This window comes from Dromiciops gliroides, chromosome 2 (genome assembly GCF_019393635.1).
Source record: "Dromiciops gliroides isolate mDroGli1 chromosome 2, mDroGli1.pri, whole genome shotgun sequence".
Taxonomy (NCBI): Eukaryota; Metazoa; Chordata; class Mammalia; order Microbiotheria; family Microbiotheriidae; genus Dromiciops; species Dromiciops gliroides.
In genome coordinates, this window is record NC_057862.1 from 272658102 (window position 1) to 272676427 (window position 18326).

General features: G+C 35.9%; 1 protein-coding gene across 1 annotated transcript in view; it reads right to left on the reverse strand.

Annotated features, from left to right (window-relative positions):
* Window positions 1-18326, reverse strand: part of SEC23A (SEC23 homolog A, COPII coat complex component) — a 63269-nt gene that overhangs the window by 38505 nt on the left and 6438 nt on the right. Inside the window, exons 2-8 of the mRNA XM_043983779.1 lie at window positions 16741-16979; window positions 13566-13623; window positions 11848-11934; window positions 10850-11086; window positions 6690-6769; window positions 5595-5739; window positions 3847-4005 (exon numbers count right to left, since the gene is read on the reverse strand). Of these exons, the coding sequence (XP_043839714.1) occupies window positions 3847-4005; window positions 5595-5739; window positions 6690-6769; window positions 10850-11086; window positions 11848-11934; window positions 13566-13623; window positions 16741-16961 (987 nt within the window). The 5' untranslated portion in view covers window positions 16962-16979. The remainder of the gene's footprint in view (window positions 1-3846; window positions 4006-5594; window positions 5740-6689; window positions 6770-10849; window positions 11087-11847; window positions 11935-13565; window positions 13624-16740; window positions 16980-18326) is intronic.

Genomic DNA, 18326 nt, shown 5'->3' on the forward strand with positions numbered 1-18326 from the left:
AGAAAAAAGTAACTAATTTTATCAACAAAATGACTACAAAGAGATTGCATTGCTAAGACTCTGAGAGACCCCTAGGTGACACAGTGGATGGAGCACAAAGCCTGGAGTCAGGAAGACCTGAGTTCAAATCCAGCCTCAGATACTAACTGGGTGATCCACTAAGCAAATCACTTAATTTTTATATGCCTCAGTTTCCTCATCTGTAAAATGGAGATAGTAATAGCACCAGCCTCCCAGGGTTGTTTTGAGAATCAAATGAGAGATGTATGTGAAGTGCTTAACACAGTACCTGACACATAGTGGACACTTAATAAATCCGTTTGCTTCCTTATTATATAACATTTCTTAATCTCTATGCCAGTAAAACCCAACAGGATGAGATAGAAAAAGAAATTCCATTCAAAAGAGATGTACAATATACAAAATATTTAGGAGTTCACCTACCAAGATACACAAGAATTATTATGTTATTATATGAGTACAACTACAAAACACTCTTCACAGAAATACAGACCCCAATAATTAGAGAGATAGTAACTGTTCAAGATTGGTATGTACCAATATAATAAAATAATACTACTTCAATTAATTTACTTATTTATTACCGTAACAGTGAAACTTTAAAAGGATCACTTTTATAGAGTTAAGGAAGAGGGTGGGAAGGGGGGGGAAAGGTCAAGAATGTCAAAGGAAATAATGAAAAAAAATGGAAGGGAAGAGAACCTAACAGTAGGAGATCTGTAACTATTGTACAAGACAGTAATCATCAAAACTATCAGCACAACAGGAACAGTACAATATATAAAAGCCAATAAACATACCAGTATAGAGTTCAAATAAACCCTGAGGCTCCTAATCACTGCTATAAGGACTAACTATTCAATTAAAAACTACTGGAAAAACTTGCAAGTCACATGGCAAGAATTAGGGTAAGACCAACATCTCACACCAGAATACCACAATAAGCTCCAAATTGATACAGGACCTAAATATTAAACGCAAATAACAAACACAGCAAAGAAGCAGGGAAGGAGATATCTTTCTCAGTTATCAAGAAGGTAAGATTTATTAACCAGATAATGGATAGAAAGGATCATGGAATATAAAATGGACAATTTCAAATCAAAAAAATTTAAAAAGTGTTTTGCACAAATGGAAATTATGCAGTTAAAATTAAAAGGGAGGGGGGGGGCAGCTAGATGGCGCAGTGGATAAAGCACTGGCCTTGGATTCAGGAGGACCTGAGTTCAAATCCAGCCTCAGACACTTGACACTTAACTAGCTGTGTGACTCTGGGCAAGTCACTTAACCCTCATTGCCCTGCAAAAACAAAAACAATTAAAAGGGAGGGGGCAGCTAGGTGGCACAGTGGAAAAAGCACCAGCCCTGGATTCAGGAGGACATGAGTTCAAATCCAGTCTCAGACACTTAACACTTACTAGCTGTGTGACCCTGGGTAATTCACTTAACCCTCAGTGTCCCAACCAAAAAAAAATTAAATTAAAAGGGAAACAGTAAACTGGGGGAAAATATTCATAGCAAGTTTCTGTGGTGCAGATCTGATACCAAATAGATAGATATGTAGATAGAAAGATGAATGGATGATCAAAATAATCAAAGGATACGTACAGTTTACTCAAGGGAAGAAATCAAAGCCATCAACAATCATATAAAATGGTCCAAATCACTAATAATAAGAGAAATTCAAATAAAAACAATTCCAAGGTTCCATTTCAATCTCAGAAGATTAGCAAAGATGATGGAAAGGAAAAATGATGTTGTTGGAGAGGCACAGAAAAATAGATACACTGCTGTCCTTTAGATGGAGCTGTGAAGTAGTGTGGCCAATCTGGAAAACAATTTGATGCTATATCCAAATAGTAACTAAACTATACATACCCTTTGACTCAGTAATACCACTATTAGACATACCCTGTAAAAATCAAAGGAAGATGGAAAGGACCCACATATACAAAAACAATACTTGTAGTATTTTTTGTTGTAGCAAATCACTTGAAATAAAGAGGATGCCCATCAGAGAATGGATAAAAAAAAGAGAATGGATAAAGATATCATGGTACATTAATTTAATACAATATTTTTATGCCATAACAAATAATTAAAGGGATGAATTCAGAGGAATTGGGGAGCTTCTAGGAACTACAACAGAGTAAAGCTAGGAGAACCAGAACTACAATTTACATAACTTACATAACTTTACATTGTAAAGAAAATAAATTTCGAAGACATAAGAACTCTGATCAAGACAACCAATCAAGATTCTACAAGAGCAATGCTAAAGCATGCTACCCACTTTCTGACAAAGAGGTGATGAGCGTAAGGTGAAGAACCAGAAAACTCACTGTCAAACATTTCCAGTTTGGGTCTGTTTTGTTTGAGTGTGCTTATTTGTCATAAAGGAGGGTTTTGTTTATTTGTTTTTTTTAAATTGGGAGAGGAAGAAAGAGTTACTGATAATGATGCCCTCCCCCCAAAAAAGAAAGAATATAACTCAAGTATTTTTTCTAAATGCTGGACAGCTTTGAAACTCATGTGTTGGATTTATTACACTATTTTTAAAAATACAAGCTTGGTTTGATATGCATTCCTTTTTTTGTTCTCTCTATGTGGAAAAGTTCACATTTGTTGTCAAGTTGAGAAAAGCAAAAATACACATTGTTTTCAATTGGAATACCACAACAATCCAAGAGGTTTGTTAAATTTTCTAACCTCAAAAATCCAAAACAAAAAATTACATCTGAGTTACAGAAACACAGAAACACAGAATCTGACTTTTAAGAGACTCTGAGGGGCAGCTAGGTGGCGCAGTAGATAGAGTACCGGCCCTGGAGTCAGGAGGACCTGAGTTCAAATCCAGCCTCAGACACTTAACACTTACTAGCTGTGTGACCCTGGGCAAGTCACTTAACCCTCACTGCCCTGCAAAAAAAAAAGAGAGACACTTTGGAGTCATGTAGTCCAATCTGTATTTGGACAAGAATACCCAGTACAACATGAGCAACAAGTGATCCTGACTTTTCATATCAAACATACAAATTAAGTTAAGCTAAAGCAAATCCACTAGCCCCTTAAAGAGTATGTATTAGGTTAGTATGATTAAGGGAAAAAAAAAAGGTGAGCTCCTGACCTGATTAGAAATTTTCTAGACTTTATCCTTTCTACGCTAGGTAGCACTGGGCCTGCTATCAGAAGACCTGAGTTCAAATTTGGCCTCAGACACTTCCTAATTGTATGATGCTGGGCAAATCACTCAAGCTCTGTCTGCCTCAGTTTCCTCAACTGTAAAATGGGGATAACAGAATCTACCTCCCAGCACTGCTGTAAGGAATAAATGAGATAATAACTGTAAAGCACTTAGCACAGTGATTGGCACATAATAAGCACTATAAAAATGTTAGCTATTATTATTATCATATAACTCTTTATGCCACTATTTCATGTGCCCCTACTAAACTTTTCAAGAGAGATCTACTTCTGATGGAGACAGGTAGCATATCATTAAATAACTGTCTAAGGCCCAGCCTTCTCTCCATATAAGATATAGTCACTAAAGAATTATTTTAGGGAAAGTTGCAAACACAAACATTTCTGGTCTCATCAAGCCCAAGCACTCTAGTTTCAGGGAAAAAAAAAATCAGCAAATTCCAATTACCTTATATTGTTCATTTATTTTACCTTTTTTCCCTAAAATACTGTTTTCCAAGTCAACCTATATCTGTCCAAATTCAAATATAAAACTATGTGTCATATTTAGGGGAAAAAAGTCATAAAACCTTTGTTTTCTACCTCAACCATTAACTAAAATTAATAAAAAATGAAACTTACTTTAGTTCCCTTTTTAACATATTTGGCATTGTCTTTTTCAATGTCATGCCAGGATCTTATAGGTGTCTTTAGCTCATCTCCAACCACCATTCCAGGCCCCTGAGTAGCTGGACCACCAATGAACATCATAATACGAGCACCAGTGTTTGGGAAAGTGCACTATTAGAAGAAAGGAAAATGTCAAAAAAAAAAAAGATTATCATCTTTAATACTTCAAGGATTACAACAATTTTTTAATAAACAACAATTCAGAATTCTGACAAATGCAATGACCAGCAATGACTTCAGAAGGCCAATGCTAAGGCATGCCCTGCTGCCTCTCAGAAGACAGGGAACAGACCAGGAGGACAGAATAAAGTATATCGTTTCAATCATGGTCAATATATGTTGATTGCTGTACTTGACTATACTTATTTGTTATAAGAATGGCTGGGGGAAAGGAGGGATTGGGATCAGTGAGTAGTGAAAATAATAAATTACACAGGTAGGGGCAGCTAGGTGGCGCAGTGGATAGAGCACCGGCCGTGGAGTCAGGAGTACCTGAGTTCAAATCCGGCCTCAGACACTTAACACTTACTAGCTGTGTGACCCTGGGCAAGTCACTTAACCCCAATTGCCTCACTAAAAAAAAAAAAAAAAATTACACAGGTAAAAATAATTCAAGGGTCAATGATTTTATCATTACTGGTGTTTTCTTCACTGTCAAAGCTCAAAATATCTCTATAACTTAGAAACTTGTATTTATGAGCCGCTGTGGCCAAAAAAAGTCTTATGACTAATGATAGTCTCTGACCTTAGCCCAATTGATTCTTAAACAACAGAACTGAAAACCATTACCTAGTCAGTAAGTACTCAAAGACTTTCCAGGCTGGTAGACCTTGTCAAGAGCCTTATGCTCAGCTGACATGGCCTTCAAGAACACAATTTCACCTACATCCCACAATAAGCCATTGGAGTAAAATTTCAAAGGAAGAAAGAAAACATATACAAATAAAAACAGTTATAGATGTTTAGATTCTTTTGGGGGTCAAAAGGAATAATTTCTCCTTTTATATCTAAAATGCTACAAATCAAGCTTCCAAAAATGCAGTTTAAAAAAGGAAACAAGGGGGCAGCTAGGTGGCACAGTGGATAAAGCACCGGCCCTGGATTCAGGAGTACCCGAGTTCAAATCCAGCCGCAGACACTTGACACTTGCTAGCTTGTGACCCTGGGGAAGTAACTTAATCCCCATTGCCCTGCCAAAAAAAAAAAAAAAAGAAACAAACCCAAGTATTCCCTTTCCCAAAAAAAAAAAAAATCCTACTGTAAAAGAAAAAATAAGTCTCTTAACTTTAAAAATCTGCAAATATAAATGTAATCCCTTTACATTTATAATATAATTATTATATAAATATTATATCTAATTCCTTCCCTATCAACTAACTTTTATGCTTGTACAAGAAAGGGAAAGATGAGAGGTTACTTTATGTATTAAAAAGTTTTAAGACACAAACTTATAGAGTGAAAAAAGCAGAATCAGGAGAACAATTTTTATGGCAACCACAATAACTCAAAGGAAAACAACAATGAAAGACTTCAAAACTCTGATATATGTTTTGATCTGGTGTTTTGTTTTTGGTTTTTGGCTTAAAAATACTCATTTGTTACAAGTGATACTATTAGGGACGAGAGTAGGGAGTCATTGAAACTTGACAATTATGTGAAAAAAGAAAAAGCATCAATGGGAAAAAAGGCATAATCATTACCTCAAGCAGTCCTACAGCTATGGAAAGAGCCACCCCAGATGAACGCAAAGGTCTCTTGCCCTGGGGAACAGGCCATGGGTCTCGTTGGAGTTCTCCCAGAAGGTCTGTAAGATTCATGTCTATTTTCTGTACTGGCTGTAAAAATCTGCAAAACAAAATTAAATAAAGAAGACGCCATTTAATTTTTCCAACACCCAACCTAAAAGATAGATTGCTTTGTAAAACATATCTTAGTAGATTAAGCACAAAATTGACTTCAAGTCTTCATCTCTCACTTTTCTATTAAGTGAGATGTGGCATTGTTAGTTTCCCTATGAAAATAAGCAGTAACTGGCTATGTATAAAAGTCAAATTCAATAATATCCTTTTATATAATAAAATGCAATAAACATTATGTATATACACAAAGTCAGGCATCAAACACCAGCCAATTTAATTACACAAACATTTACTGACCACCTGCTAAGCAAGGAGTGAGATAAAAAGATGAACAAAGGGGTAGGCCTACATTCAATAAACTAACAACAATCTATTCAGGAGGTTACATATTCACAATGTAATTAAAAAGTAGAACTGTGAAAATGCATATAGGAGAGTTCAAAGGAAGAAAATATCACTTCTGAGAGGGAACAGAGGAAGGTAAAGTGGATTAGAGAAACCTTTACAGAGAAATACACTGCACAGACAGAATTAGTAAAACTTGTTAACTGATTGGGGGGGGGGAGGGGAAGAGGCATAAAATACCGTATGAAGATATCAAGGATTAGTTAACAGAATAATGGTAGCACCATTCACAAAAATCTGAGTCTGCAGAACTAAGAGATTGAGAGCAGGAGGCCAGGGGGACAGATATGTACCTATGTCATTTGAAGTATTGGTTAAGACTACCACAACTGGCAAGTAGTGACTTAAAATCTGGGTTTGGAACCCATCAAAGAGTTCTGAACTGAAAATAAAGATTTCGAAGTTAGCAACTAAACAAGTATAATACCTTTGACCCTGAACCACTCTTTCTATAACCACAAATGCTTTGATTCAAGGAAAAAAGTAAAGGATTATCTATATAAAAGTCTCTGGGTCATATTCAATTATTACCTGTTTGATGGAGGTGGTTGCTGCACTTGAGGACCACGAGCTGCCTGAGTAACAGGTACTTTGGAGAGTCCCAACATTTCCTATTGTAGAGGTGAAATCATTTACATAGGTGAAATCCATGTAATGAATCATAAAAGACAATGGTATCTCATAACTAGTTAAAACAAGTTACTGTACAACTTGTGCCAATATCTTGTTTTCTTCCAAGAACACTGAAGAAATCCATTCTTTATATACAATTCTAGGTTTTGCTTTTTATTTACCATGTAAAATGTTTCCTTTATTAATTTTCCTGTATTTTTAAACACTACTGAAATAAAAGAAAAACACTCTTTAGTATATATGAAGTATATAGTATATGTGAAGTATGAAATAAGCAACAGATCCATGACTTTATCAGTCTGGGGAGTTCAAGTATGAGAATCTCTCTACTGTGGAAAAGTTCTAGAAAATTGCACAAAAAAGGGATAGTGCCCAAAGTGACAGCTAGGAAGTGTCAGAGTCAATATCTGAACTCAGACATTCCTGACATCGAGCCCAGCAGTCAGTCCACTATTCAATGCTGCCTCTGTACTGATGTATATATTATAGAAAACACGTTTACTAATGGGAATTTCAAAGAAATGAAAAGAAGAATAAGGTGAAAAAGTTTTGAATAGAAAATATTAATGCTGTGCTTATAAATTCTAGCATTCAATTTAGTCAACTGGGAAATCTCCAACCTCTCCCCTGCCCCCATCTTTGGCTAGCATGTATCACCAAAAACTGCTGAATAACTCAGATTCATAAAGTCCTACAAATCAGGATAGACCTAGAACCAGATTTACAAGAACTATGCTTAGACAAATCTAGAAGCTTATCTCTAAAAACATCACTGTCAGGGCAGCTAGGTGGTGCAGTGGATAAAGTACTGGCCCTGGACTCAGGAGGACTGTGTTCAAATCCAGGCTCAGACATTTGACACTTACTAGCTGTGTGACCCTGGGCAAGTCACTTAACCCCAATTGCCTCACCAAAAAACAAACAAAAAACATCACTGTCAGAAAACCAATCCAATTTTGAAGAAAAGGAAATTACAGAAAGGAAAAAGAAAGCAGAACCAAGACAACAATATACAAAACAATGATTACAATAATGTAAAGGAAAACATCAAGACATGAGAATTCAAATTAACATAATGACCAATTTTGATTCCAGAGGACTGAGGATGAAACCCACTTCCTCTATACATAAAAGCAGTGGCTAGGAGTCCAGAATGTTTCATAAGCTGTCCTAGGTAGAGTTGGTCCATCCTATTTTAGCTCTAAAACCTTAACTAGGAAAGAATATATCTCAATCAACTGATCAAACAAAAGATCTTACCTAAGTGTGAAAAGATCTGAAAGTCACTAAATTGATGCCAGACACAAAGTCTGTTCCAAAATGCTAGAAAACTTGGTATTAGGGTCTTCAAGCATTGTCTATAATTTATCAAGCAAGTAGAAAAAGGAAAATTCCAGAAATAAGAGCATGTGACTTTTCAGCACATTTCTGAAAAGTGACTGATTGGGGAGGGGAGAGGAGGAGCCTTGTCTTTGTCCCTAGACATGTAAGTCTCCTTACCACCTCACTTTGATCAGAGAACCTTTTAGCTTCAAAGAATCCTGAGGATGTTGGGTTTTCTATCTTCCCCTAGCATCGTATCTGTAGGGATAGCAGCAGCTTGTATCTTCCCTCTGATGTCCTACAGCTGTTCCTGGATTAGCTGGTAGCAGTACCTGCATCACTGGGAGCCAATGTAGGGTTGGACTTATGTCTCCAGGCAGAGACTACACACTGAGTAAGGGGAACTTCTTGAGCACCACACAAATGATAGAAAAGGACTTCCAGCAACTAAGAGCTGTGTTACCCCTCTGCCACTCAAGTTCTATAAACCTGAAACCATTTTGCCCTGGAGTTCAAGTACTTGTAGAGAATGTCACATATTTTGGGGGAAATGCTTTATATCAACTATTCTCACTGTACTTCAGTAAATAGCTGTTCCTAAAAACTATTTAAGGTTGACTGATGAAATGAAACTCCAATGAGAGTGTTGGGGTGAAGCACACAAGTGGAAGCTGTAATGCCAATAGCTTTATAGAATTCCCTCTGATCCCTGAGTCCTCAGAGGGAAAAGTAACCTGCTAATTTCACATTGCTTTTCAAACTATCCTGCTTGTCTGTGCTTTCTTCTAAACTTCCTTCTGTTTTGTGAATTTTTTAGATGTTTTCATAGCCCTCTTTCTTGTTGCTAATGCTCCTCTATCTGTATTGCTTTTATCCTCCTTTTTCTTTTCCTTTGAAAAGCCTTCATAACAGAACCAATCTACCCCCAGGTCCAAAGTTTTTCTTACTTACTTTCCTTGATACCCTTTAAAGACATCAATGTTCTAAAAGGGCATTTTTTTCTTCTCCCCCATTACAGTGTTAGCCCCTTTCAGTTTTGCAAATAAATTTACCTACATTTATTTGAATTCTTGGATTGTATTTTAAAGTTCCTATTTGGCTTTGGTCTTTTCATCAGAAATATCTGAAAGTTCTTTATTCCTTTAAAGATCTTTTTTTCCATAGGATTATAATCAGTTTTTCAGGATAAGTTATTCTCAGTTGTAAATCTGTATCTGCTGTCTTTAAGAATATTGCAGTTTTGTTTTGTTTTGTTTTGTTTTGTTTTTGTGGGGCAATGAGGGTCAACTCAGGTCCTTCTGAATCCAGGGCTGGTGCCTTATCCACTGCGCCACCTAGCTGCCCCCAAGAATATTGTATTTCAAGATCTCTCATCTATGGTATAAACTCCCAAGTCTTATGTAATCCTAACTGGAGTTCTTTGGAACTTTACATGCTTCTTTCTCGGTGTTTGTAGTATTTTTTTCTTTAATGGGGGAGCTCTGGATTTTGGTCATAATATTTCTGGGTTCTTTTCCTTCTGAAGTACTTTTGATCATGTTATTAATGGATTCTTTCTATATGTACTGTGGCCTCTGGTTCTAGGTAGTTTTCATTTCTTATTTCATGAAATAGTGTCCAGGCTTTATAAAATTATGGTTTTCAGAGAGTCCAATGATTCTTTCAATTCTTCTTTAATAGTTTTCCAGATCAGTTATTTTTATATCATATATCTTATAGTTTCTTCTGTTTTTTCAATCATTTTATTTTGTTCTAATAATTCCTGCTGTTTCATGGAGTTACTGATTTGTTTGATCTATTCTAATTTTGGGTAAATTGACCATTGGGGTAAGATTTTCTACTTTTATCTTTTACACAATCTATTCTCCCTCCAATTCTTTCCTCCAGAGCTTTTATTTCATGTTTTAATTTCTTCTATAAACTTATTACTTATAGTCTGTCCATTTTTCTGATTTGCAGTTGTTATGAAATTACTTTTTTCTTCTTTTGTAGAATCTCTAAATCTATAATAACATTTGATACTGGTAGAGTTCCTTTCCATTTCTGGACAGAATGTATGCTTCTTTATTTATAGAGAGAGACTATCAGTCACACATGTAAAACTGAAATACTGATCATAGGACCAGATTGCCCAGAAGTAAAGCACAGACTCAAAAAGGGACTGCACCTCTAACTTTTCTGATATGAGAAAAAAGAAATTTCCTCTACCAATGCAGAACTGAAACCCAGACCCTTACTAGGCTTCCTAGAGCACTGACAGGTTAAGTAACTTGTCCAAGCTTAAACGGCCAAGATATGTCAGAGACAGAACTGGAGGCCCAGGTCTTACCTTGTTCCAAGGCCAAGCCCTGGCTCTCATTAGTGAAATATGACAACAGCAAAGTAGTAGGTATTTAATAATTACTGTTGCCTGATCAAAATTCTGAAGTTTGTAATATTAGACTCTAACATATGATTTTCATTCTAAACTTAAAATTTTTAAATTTTAAATATTGTAATTGCAAATGTAAAATACTGGGCAACTTAAGTTACTAAATTTCAATATTTTGAAACTACTGAAATCAGGCAAATGGAGAGAAAAGACTAGAACAGAAATATGCACAATAAAATGTTCATCATGTCATAATAACAATGATAAAACATAAAACCTTTTTCTGAAAAGTTATTTGAAGAAAGCATTAAGTGATAATCCTTGTTCATATACACACTTTGCATTACTACTCTTACCTACTTACCTGCAATTGTTTTGCAGTTAAATCTTTTGTTCCTCTGAAAACATAGCTTTTTGAAATGCCCTCACAACCAAGTTCATGAACCTGCACCATTCTCCCAAAGGTAATAAGTCCCACCAAAGCAGTAGATGGTAAAAGACTGAGTGACATCTGCATGGATTCTTTCAGGGCTTGTAAGTCTTCATCTTCCATACAAGTATCCACCACATACAGAAATATCAAAGGCATCTGAGGGCCACGCTTTAAAAAGACAAATGATCAGAATGAGGGGGGAAAATATGTTCTTGCTTTTTTAAAAACTATACTTTTTTTCCCCTTTGCACAGATTTACACATTCTTCTTTATTTTCAAAGCATTAGAACTGTGTCAGGATCAAAAAGGCTCACCTCAATCACTTGTGCTCTCTGTTAATACTAAGAAGGAAAACTATTATTTCTATATAAATACTTGGGCAAATAAATACACAGAGAGATAACAAAATGTCTGAGTTATACAAGGGACCAATTTATAAACAGTTTAATTAGGTCGTGTTTAACTAATTAACTGAAATTAAAGATGCCAACAAGCATTTAAAATCATTTTTTATGAATGAGTGAACTGAATCTTAGTAACATATCAAAATTGTTAATGTTTTGTTGATCACAATCAGAAATCCAAAAAAATAGACTTTGTCTTGTTACACTAGCCTTAAAAGGTTATGACTAAAATGCTAACAAATTCTTCTTATGGGGGAAAAAGGACTATGCCTTTACCAATGAAACATTAATTCATTCTAAGTTATTTTGTAATTATTGTAAAGGGAATTCATTTTTATTTGGACTTTGGATTAGATAACCCCTGGAGTCTCTTCCAATAGATTCTGTATTTCTGTGAAGTCACTGTGGGGCTGATTGTCCTAATTTGCAAAATGAGGGATTTGGAAAACATGAAGGAGCTGGCCTTCCAACCCTAAATCTTATGATCCCATAATGGTCTTTAAAGATGTGTCCTGATGGTCTTACCAGTACTACATATTCGATGCTTGAAAACTGAGGTAAAAGTTCAGCAGGTTGATTGAGTTCAGATATACCAGCATATGTAGGTGGAAACTACAGGGAGGAAAAAAAGTAAAATTTAAAACACTGTTCTCCAAAAAAGAATTAAGAAATTGAAAAGGTAAATATGTGTTTTCCTGATTGTTTAAATACCCAGAAAAGATGTCCATGGTTTTAAGCAAGCCATTACCCATACCTAGAAGAGAATCCCTCCATCTGTCTCCATCTATTTAAATCTCTTTCTTAACCTTTAGGTGCCAGCTCATGTCCTATATACCTCCAAAAAGCTTCCCCTCAGATAGAGGTAATTCTCCCCTGATCTCCACAACCTAAGTCTCTCATTCTCTGTTCAACTTCTTCTATGTATTTATCATATGTTCTTCTTTTCCACTGGAAGTTCCTTTGAGGGCAGGACTAGTTTTACTTCATCTTGATGGTACCAGGGCTTAGCACAGTACAATTCCACCAGGACACAGAAGCCTAGCCAGCAGAAACCTCTTGCCAGCTATCTGCCACTCGTTGGGTCTTATCACTAGGGAGGAACTAGGAGGAACTAGGAGAAACAACCCACCAAGCCCTAAACATTTTCCATCTCTTCAGGTTTGAGCCTCTCCCCTAAAGTGAGAGCCAGGTGCTCTGTACCCTCTGTAGATACTTGTAGGGATGGCCAGCCTCCCATCTGGGAGGTGAAGGAAAGAACATTCTCCCGATGAATCCTTTTCTCTCCCCAATTAGGCAGAGAATTCAGAGATGCCCCAAGCATAGCACAAAAGGGAATGGCCCCTGGGGTCCAGAGAACCCCATCTCAGAACAAGTCTAAACATTCATTCCCATGGCATCCCTTCAAACATTTGAAGACAACAACCATACCAATAGCCCATAGGCTATTGATTGGAAGGCAAAGAAAACCTCTTACTAGCTGGCCTTCAAACAATCACTCTCCAAGACTGAAGAACTCTGCTCCTGCCCATAACAGATACTTCAGAAAAGAATCAGAAAAAAGAAAAACCCTTCTTAGACCCTGTTCCACCACAGGGACCCAGGAATCCTGCCTCCCAGCCCAAGAGCCCCATATTCCAAGTTCCCCTGTTAAGGACACAGACCTCTTTAATCCATGGGTCGGTTCTACCTCAGAGACCCAAGCATCCCCTTTTCCCACTACCAGCTCCCCTCCTAGCAGTCGGATATACCTGCCCTATCCCCATAGTTCTGTTAAAATACCTGGCATGTCCTGCCTCATAGATTCTACTTACCTCCTGCCTCTCTAGCCCCACTTCTTTCAAAGCTCCCCTGTGAGGGTTTCTTTCTCAGCCCCTCCCTCACTTCAGATACCCTAGGATCTCCCCATCAACTCTCCCTGCTCCAAACCCAGTAATCTGAGATAACCCCACCTCAGTTCCCCCCTCTCTCGGCAGAGACTGTCTCCCAGTCTTAGCTTCCTTTGGTCTCCTCATCCCAGAGTCTTCACCACGCCCCAACTATTCCATCTTTGCTTGCATCCCCAAAGCCTAGTACAGTGGCTTAATTATGGTAGGGATTCATAAATGGTATTTTAAGTCAATAAGGATGTTCTTGTTCATTTAATTACTTTTAAACATAAATATTAATGTATTAATTCTGCCATAAAATCCTCCTAAATGGCTAAATAGTAGTAGATTTATCTTGCAAAATATGGATTTTCTTACCTGATTCCTTTGATAACAAAAGTTGCAAGCCCACAGCTTTGCTCGGTAATCCACTTGACTATTTTTTTAAAAAATATAAGAAATGGTGTATAATTATTCATTTTGTAATACTTCACCTTACTACACAGATCTTTACTTTAGTAAAAAGCATTTTTATAATTTTCAAAAACATTTTCTCAAATTATCAGAATAAAAATATTTCTATATTCAAAAAATAAAAACAGTAGAAACTGGTGACAAGGTGATTTTTTTAAAAAATAAGTCTCTGATTTCACATTCCACCAGGCATTTAAATATCATTCTATATTTAGCCCAACTCATTAACAACTTGTATAAATTAACATAAATATAAAATAAGACATATAGGCACATTTTAAATTATCATACTCCCCAAAACTTAGTATTGGCTATTACATAATGAACTGAATCTAAAGAACCATAACTAAGGGAGATGAAGCAGAAAATCAACAATTTCTATAACATAATAAACAGTTCAATCAAATGAAAAAAGTAATGTAGCAACTTTTCTGTTCTGCATCAAATGCCAAATGAAATTAAAAGGATAAATGGATCATAGATTTACAATTAGAAGGGCCCTTAGAAGTCACTAGTCCAACTTCCCCATTTTAGAGATTAGTTTCAGAAAACTGAAGCTATATCATGCAGAAGATAAACAGTAGAGCCACACCTGATCAAGCCCAGGTCCTTTGGGCTAAGAGGCATCTAAGTGACTCAGTGGATAGAGTGCTAGGCCTGGAATAAGGAAGATCTGATTTCAAATCCAGCCTCAGACACTTACTAGCTGTGCAACCTTGGACAAGTCACTTAACTTCTGTTTGCCTTAATCCACTGGAGAAGAAAATGGCAAACCACTCCAGTATCTTTGCCAAGAAAATCCCATGGTCGGCATTGGCATGATGCTGTCCACAGGGTCACAAAAAAATCAGACATGACTGAGTAACAATTTCCTGATAACTAAAGCATTGTTACAAAATCCAATTTTCTGTTGACAAGGTGACACCTTCCTTCTCTCAGTAAGGATATGAATGCTATGGCTATGGAATGCCATATCATATATACTGTGAGACAAGTCTGCTATGTCAGCTTAATTGGTTTGAAAGTTTTTCTTGTTCATAAGAATCACTCAATCAATGAGCATTTATTAAGTACTTACACAGTGCCAGTGCCAGACACTGTGAATATAAAACAAATGTAAAACAGGCCCTGCTCTGAAGGAACTTACATTCTAGTAGGAAGAGACAACACATGTTTATATAAGTACATACAAAACAGATAAAAGCAGCAGGTGAGGGAAACAGGAAAAGCCTGTTATAGAAGCTTGAGCCTTAAACCTTAAAGGAAATTAGGCATTATAAGATATCAAGGTGAGAAGGCAAGGTACTGGGGGGGGGGGGGGGCAGGTAGTACAAAGGCACTAACAAGGATAATGGAGTACCATGTGTGAGGAAAAGCTAGTAGGCCAGGTGCATAGATCAGTGTGCATGGAGGGGAATAAAAACAAAAAAGCCTGGAAAGGAAACATGAGGTCAGGCCTTTCCATTTAAAGGACTTTACATGGGAACTCACGGTTCAATAAAGAGTTAAAGGATAAATGACTGTGGTATAAAAACAAGAGGTAATAAATAAAACTTTCAAAGACATTCATGCTTAAATTGTTATATCCCAGTAAAGGATACAGTGTTTTTAACTGATTAACCTGTATGCAATAGGCCTGACTAGCACAAGAGAAAAAGTTAAGAAAAAGGTAGCTGAATACTACAATATCCAGCAGTAGTTACCATCTCATACTGTAAGAGGACAGTCTGGTGAAAAGCAATCACGGTAATTAAGTCTGGACAGATATTTCAATCCCTGGAGGGTTTAGAAACCTAATTACAATTCAAAATGAGTTATATAATAACATTATAATCAAGGTCTGAACATAAAGTATGACTATTAAGTAATGACATTTTTTTCTAGTACACACAAAAAAATTTCATCCAAATGAATGTTGGTCTCCAAATATCTAATCTCAAGATCCAAGGAAAAGCTTACACCAGGAAGTGGCATGAAGAGTGAACACTCCAAAAAAGGGACCCTTGGAACACTGAAGACAGACATTATTACCAGGTTGTTTAACCACTTTATTCACTAGATGTGCTTCTGAAGGATTCAGGGCTACTTTGAAAAATCAGATCTGCCCTCAAAATGACAAAAATTGATCAGAACCAATGAAATGATTCAAAATACAAAGCTAAAGACAATGCAAATTTTTAAATGTTTTAAGCAATGTGGTGATGATGGAAAAAATACATACATAGCCTTCCCAAGTGACTACTATGAGGAACACAATATTCATCTGAAGGTATAAGTTTTTGTGTGTCTGTTTAAAAAATAATCACTCTTTTTTTGTTTTTGTTTTCATTTTTGTTTTGTTTTGTTTTTTGGCGGGGCAATGAGGATTAAGTAACTTGCCCAGGGTCACAGGGCTAGTAAGTGTCAAGTGTCTGAGGCCGGATTTGAACTCGGGTCCTCCTGAATCCAGGGCCAGTAATTTATCCACTGCGCCACCTAGCTGCCCCCATAATCACTCTTTTTAAAAATGTTTATATATCCTATATTATCACATAAGATTTATGATGATGATAATTATTATTGATAAATGTTACAGTTAAATAAAACAGGCAGGTTATTATTTAGTTCTCTGAAAGCTGCTTAAAAGCATTATCTGAAATATTGGTTTTTAACTGTTTTAATGACAAAAAGCATTTTTGCTATAGAAAGGAATCAAAACTTTTAGATTTCAGTCTAGAGAACTTGAGCTGCTATGAGAATCTCCAAGATCCTATAAGCACTGCCTGGTACAGCAACAACAGTCCCATCCAATGTGAACATACAAACATAGCAAATGAAGCATTTTGAAAAGTTTAATCAACTGCTACATGGCTGAACCTGAAAAATTGAAACGTAAATTGACAGTATCATATTTATTGCAACAATATCCTATACAAGTTCCCAATATGGCATTATAATACCACTAACTACTCTTCAAGTTAGAATGATGCTGTTGCAAACTTTAAAACATAAAGATTTTTGTGATTAACTTAATTCAAAAAACAGATACTATAGAAGAAAAATGATTAACTGCTTTTTGCTTAAGAAAAAAAAAACCTACCATAAAGGATTCAGAACTGCCCTACATGTGGATCTGCTGCAGAGGACAGGTTCATATTGAATCGGAGGTAAATCAGGTCTCTCTTTCAGTGGCGTAAACAGGGATGCCACAGGAACGACCATTCTTGTAGCTTCAAGACGACTTGAAGGCCAAACATTCCAACTAAATCTAACTCCATCTCGATCTTCATTCTGCTGGATGAATTCCAGGAAGGTTGTCATTGTAAATGTTATTTATTTCTGTAACAAAATGAAAATAAATTAATATAAAATTCAGGCATTATTTTAAAAACAGATTATTCAACATGTGTGGCTTTCAAAAAAATTTATCAATTAAAAATAATCATGAAATGAAAATGAATGAGGAAAAAAAGGCCCCTTCAGCTTGCAAAACTAGTAACTGATTAATGCCACCAAATTCCCTACTGAATTTATTATATGCTTTTTTAAAAGCAAGCAACATGGATTAGTTACAATTTTATGTGCTTTTTCTATTCTGCTTTGTATATGGAAATGCTCATTTTTTGAGCATTCATTAAGTTTAGAATTTTTAAATTATTTAAATATAAAAGACAAAATCATTATTAAAATAAACTTTCAGTCTGAAATCAGTGGGATCCTCAGGTGAAATGCCTTCTTCTAAAGAAAGCTACTGTGGTCAAAGGATATAAAGACAGTCTTCAAAGGAAGACAGTTAAGCTATAGTCATATAAAAAAGTAATCCAAATCACTAATAATCAGAGAAATACAAATTAAAGTTACTCTGAGATTGCTAAAGTTGTCAAAAAAAGAAAACAACAAATGTTGGAGGGGGAAAACAGGTATATTGATGCAGAGGTGTCAAACTCACTGTCTAAACTAAGATTAAAATGCAATTGAAAAACAATTAACAAAATAAAAACACAATACAATATAGATCGTTTTAATTTGTGGCTTTCTATGTCAATATCCAGCCCTATTTGATATTTATTATGCTGCTTTTATTTTGAGTTTGATACCACTTTATTAATGTACTGTTGGTGCCAACATGAATTGGTCCAGCCACTCTAGTAAGAAATTCAGAAATATTTTCAAAAAGTCACTAAATTGTGAATATCCTTTGAGCTAATAACACCACTACTTGCCCTATGCCCACATGATATCAAATAAAAAGGAAAAGGACTCATATGTACAAAAATATTTATAATGGCTCTTTCTGTAGTGGTGAAGAACTGAAAACCTAAAGGTATGCCTATCAATTGGGCCGAACAAATTATGGTACATAAATGTAATGAAATGCTATTATGCTGTAAGAAATAATAGAAGGGGCAGTTTCGGAGGAACCTAGGAAGATTTATATGAAATGATATATAGTGAAGTGAGAAGATCAAGGTGAACAATTTATACAGTAACAGCAATATTGTAAAGATAAATGTGGAAGAACTTAAGAACTCTGATCAACACAATAATCATCCCCAATTCCAGTGGACCAATGATAAAGCATGCTATGCAACTCCTAACAGAGAAGTAATAGATTCAAGGCACAGAATGCTGCATTGATTTTTGAAAATGACCAAGGGAACAGTCTGACTGAATGTGCACATTTGT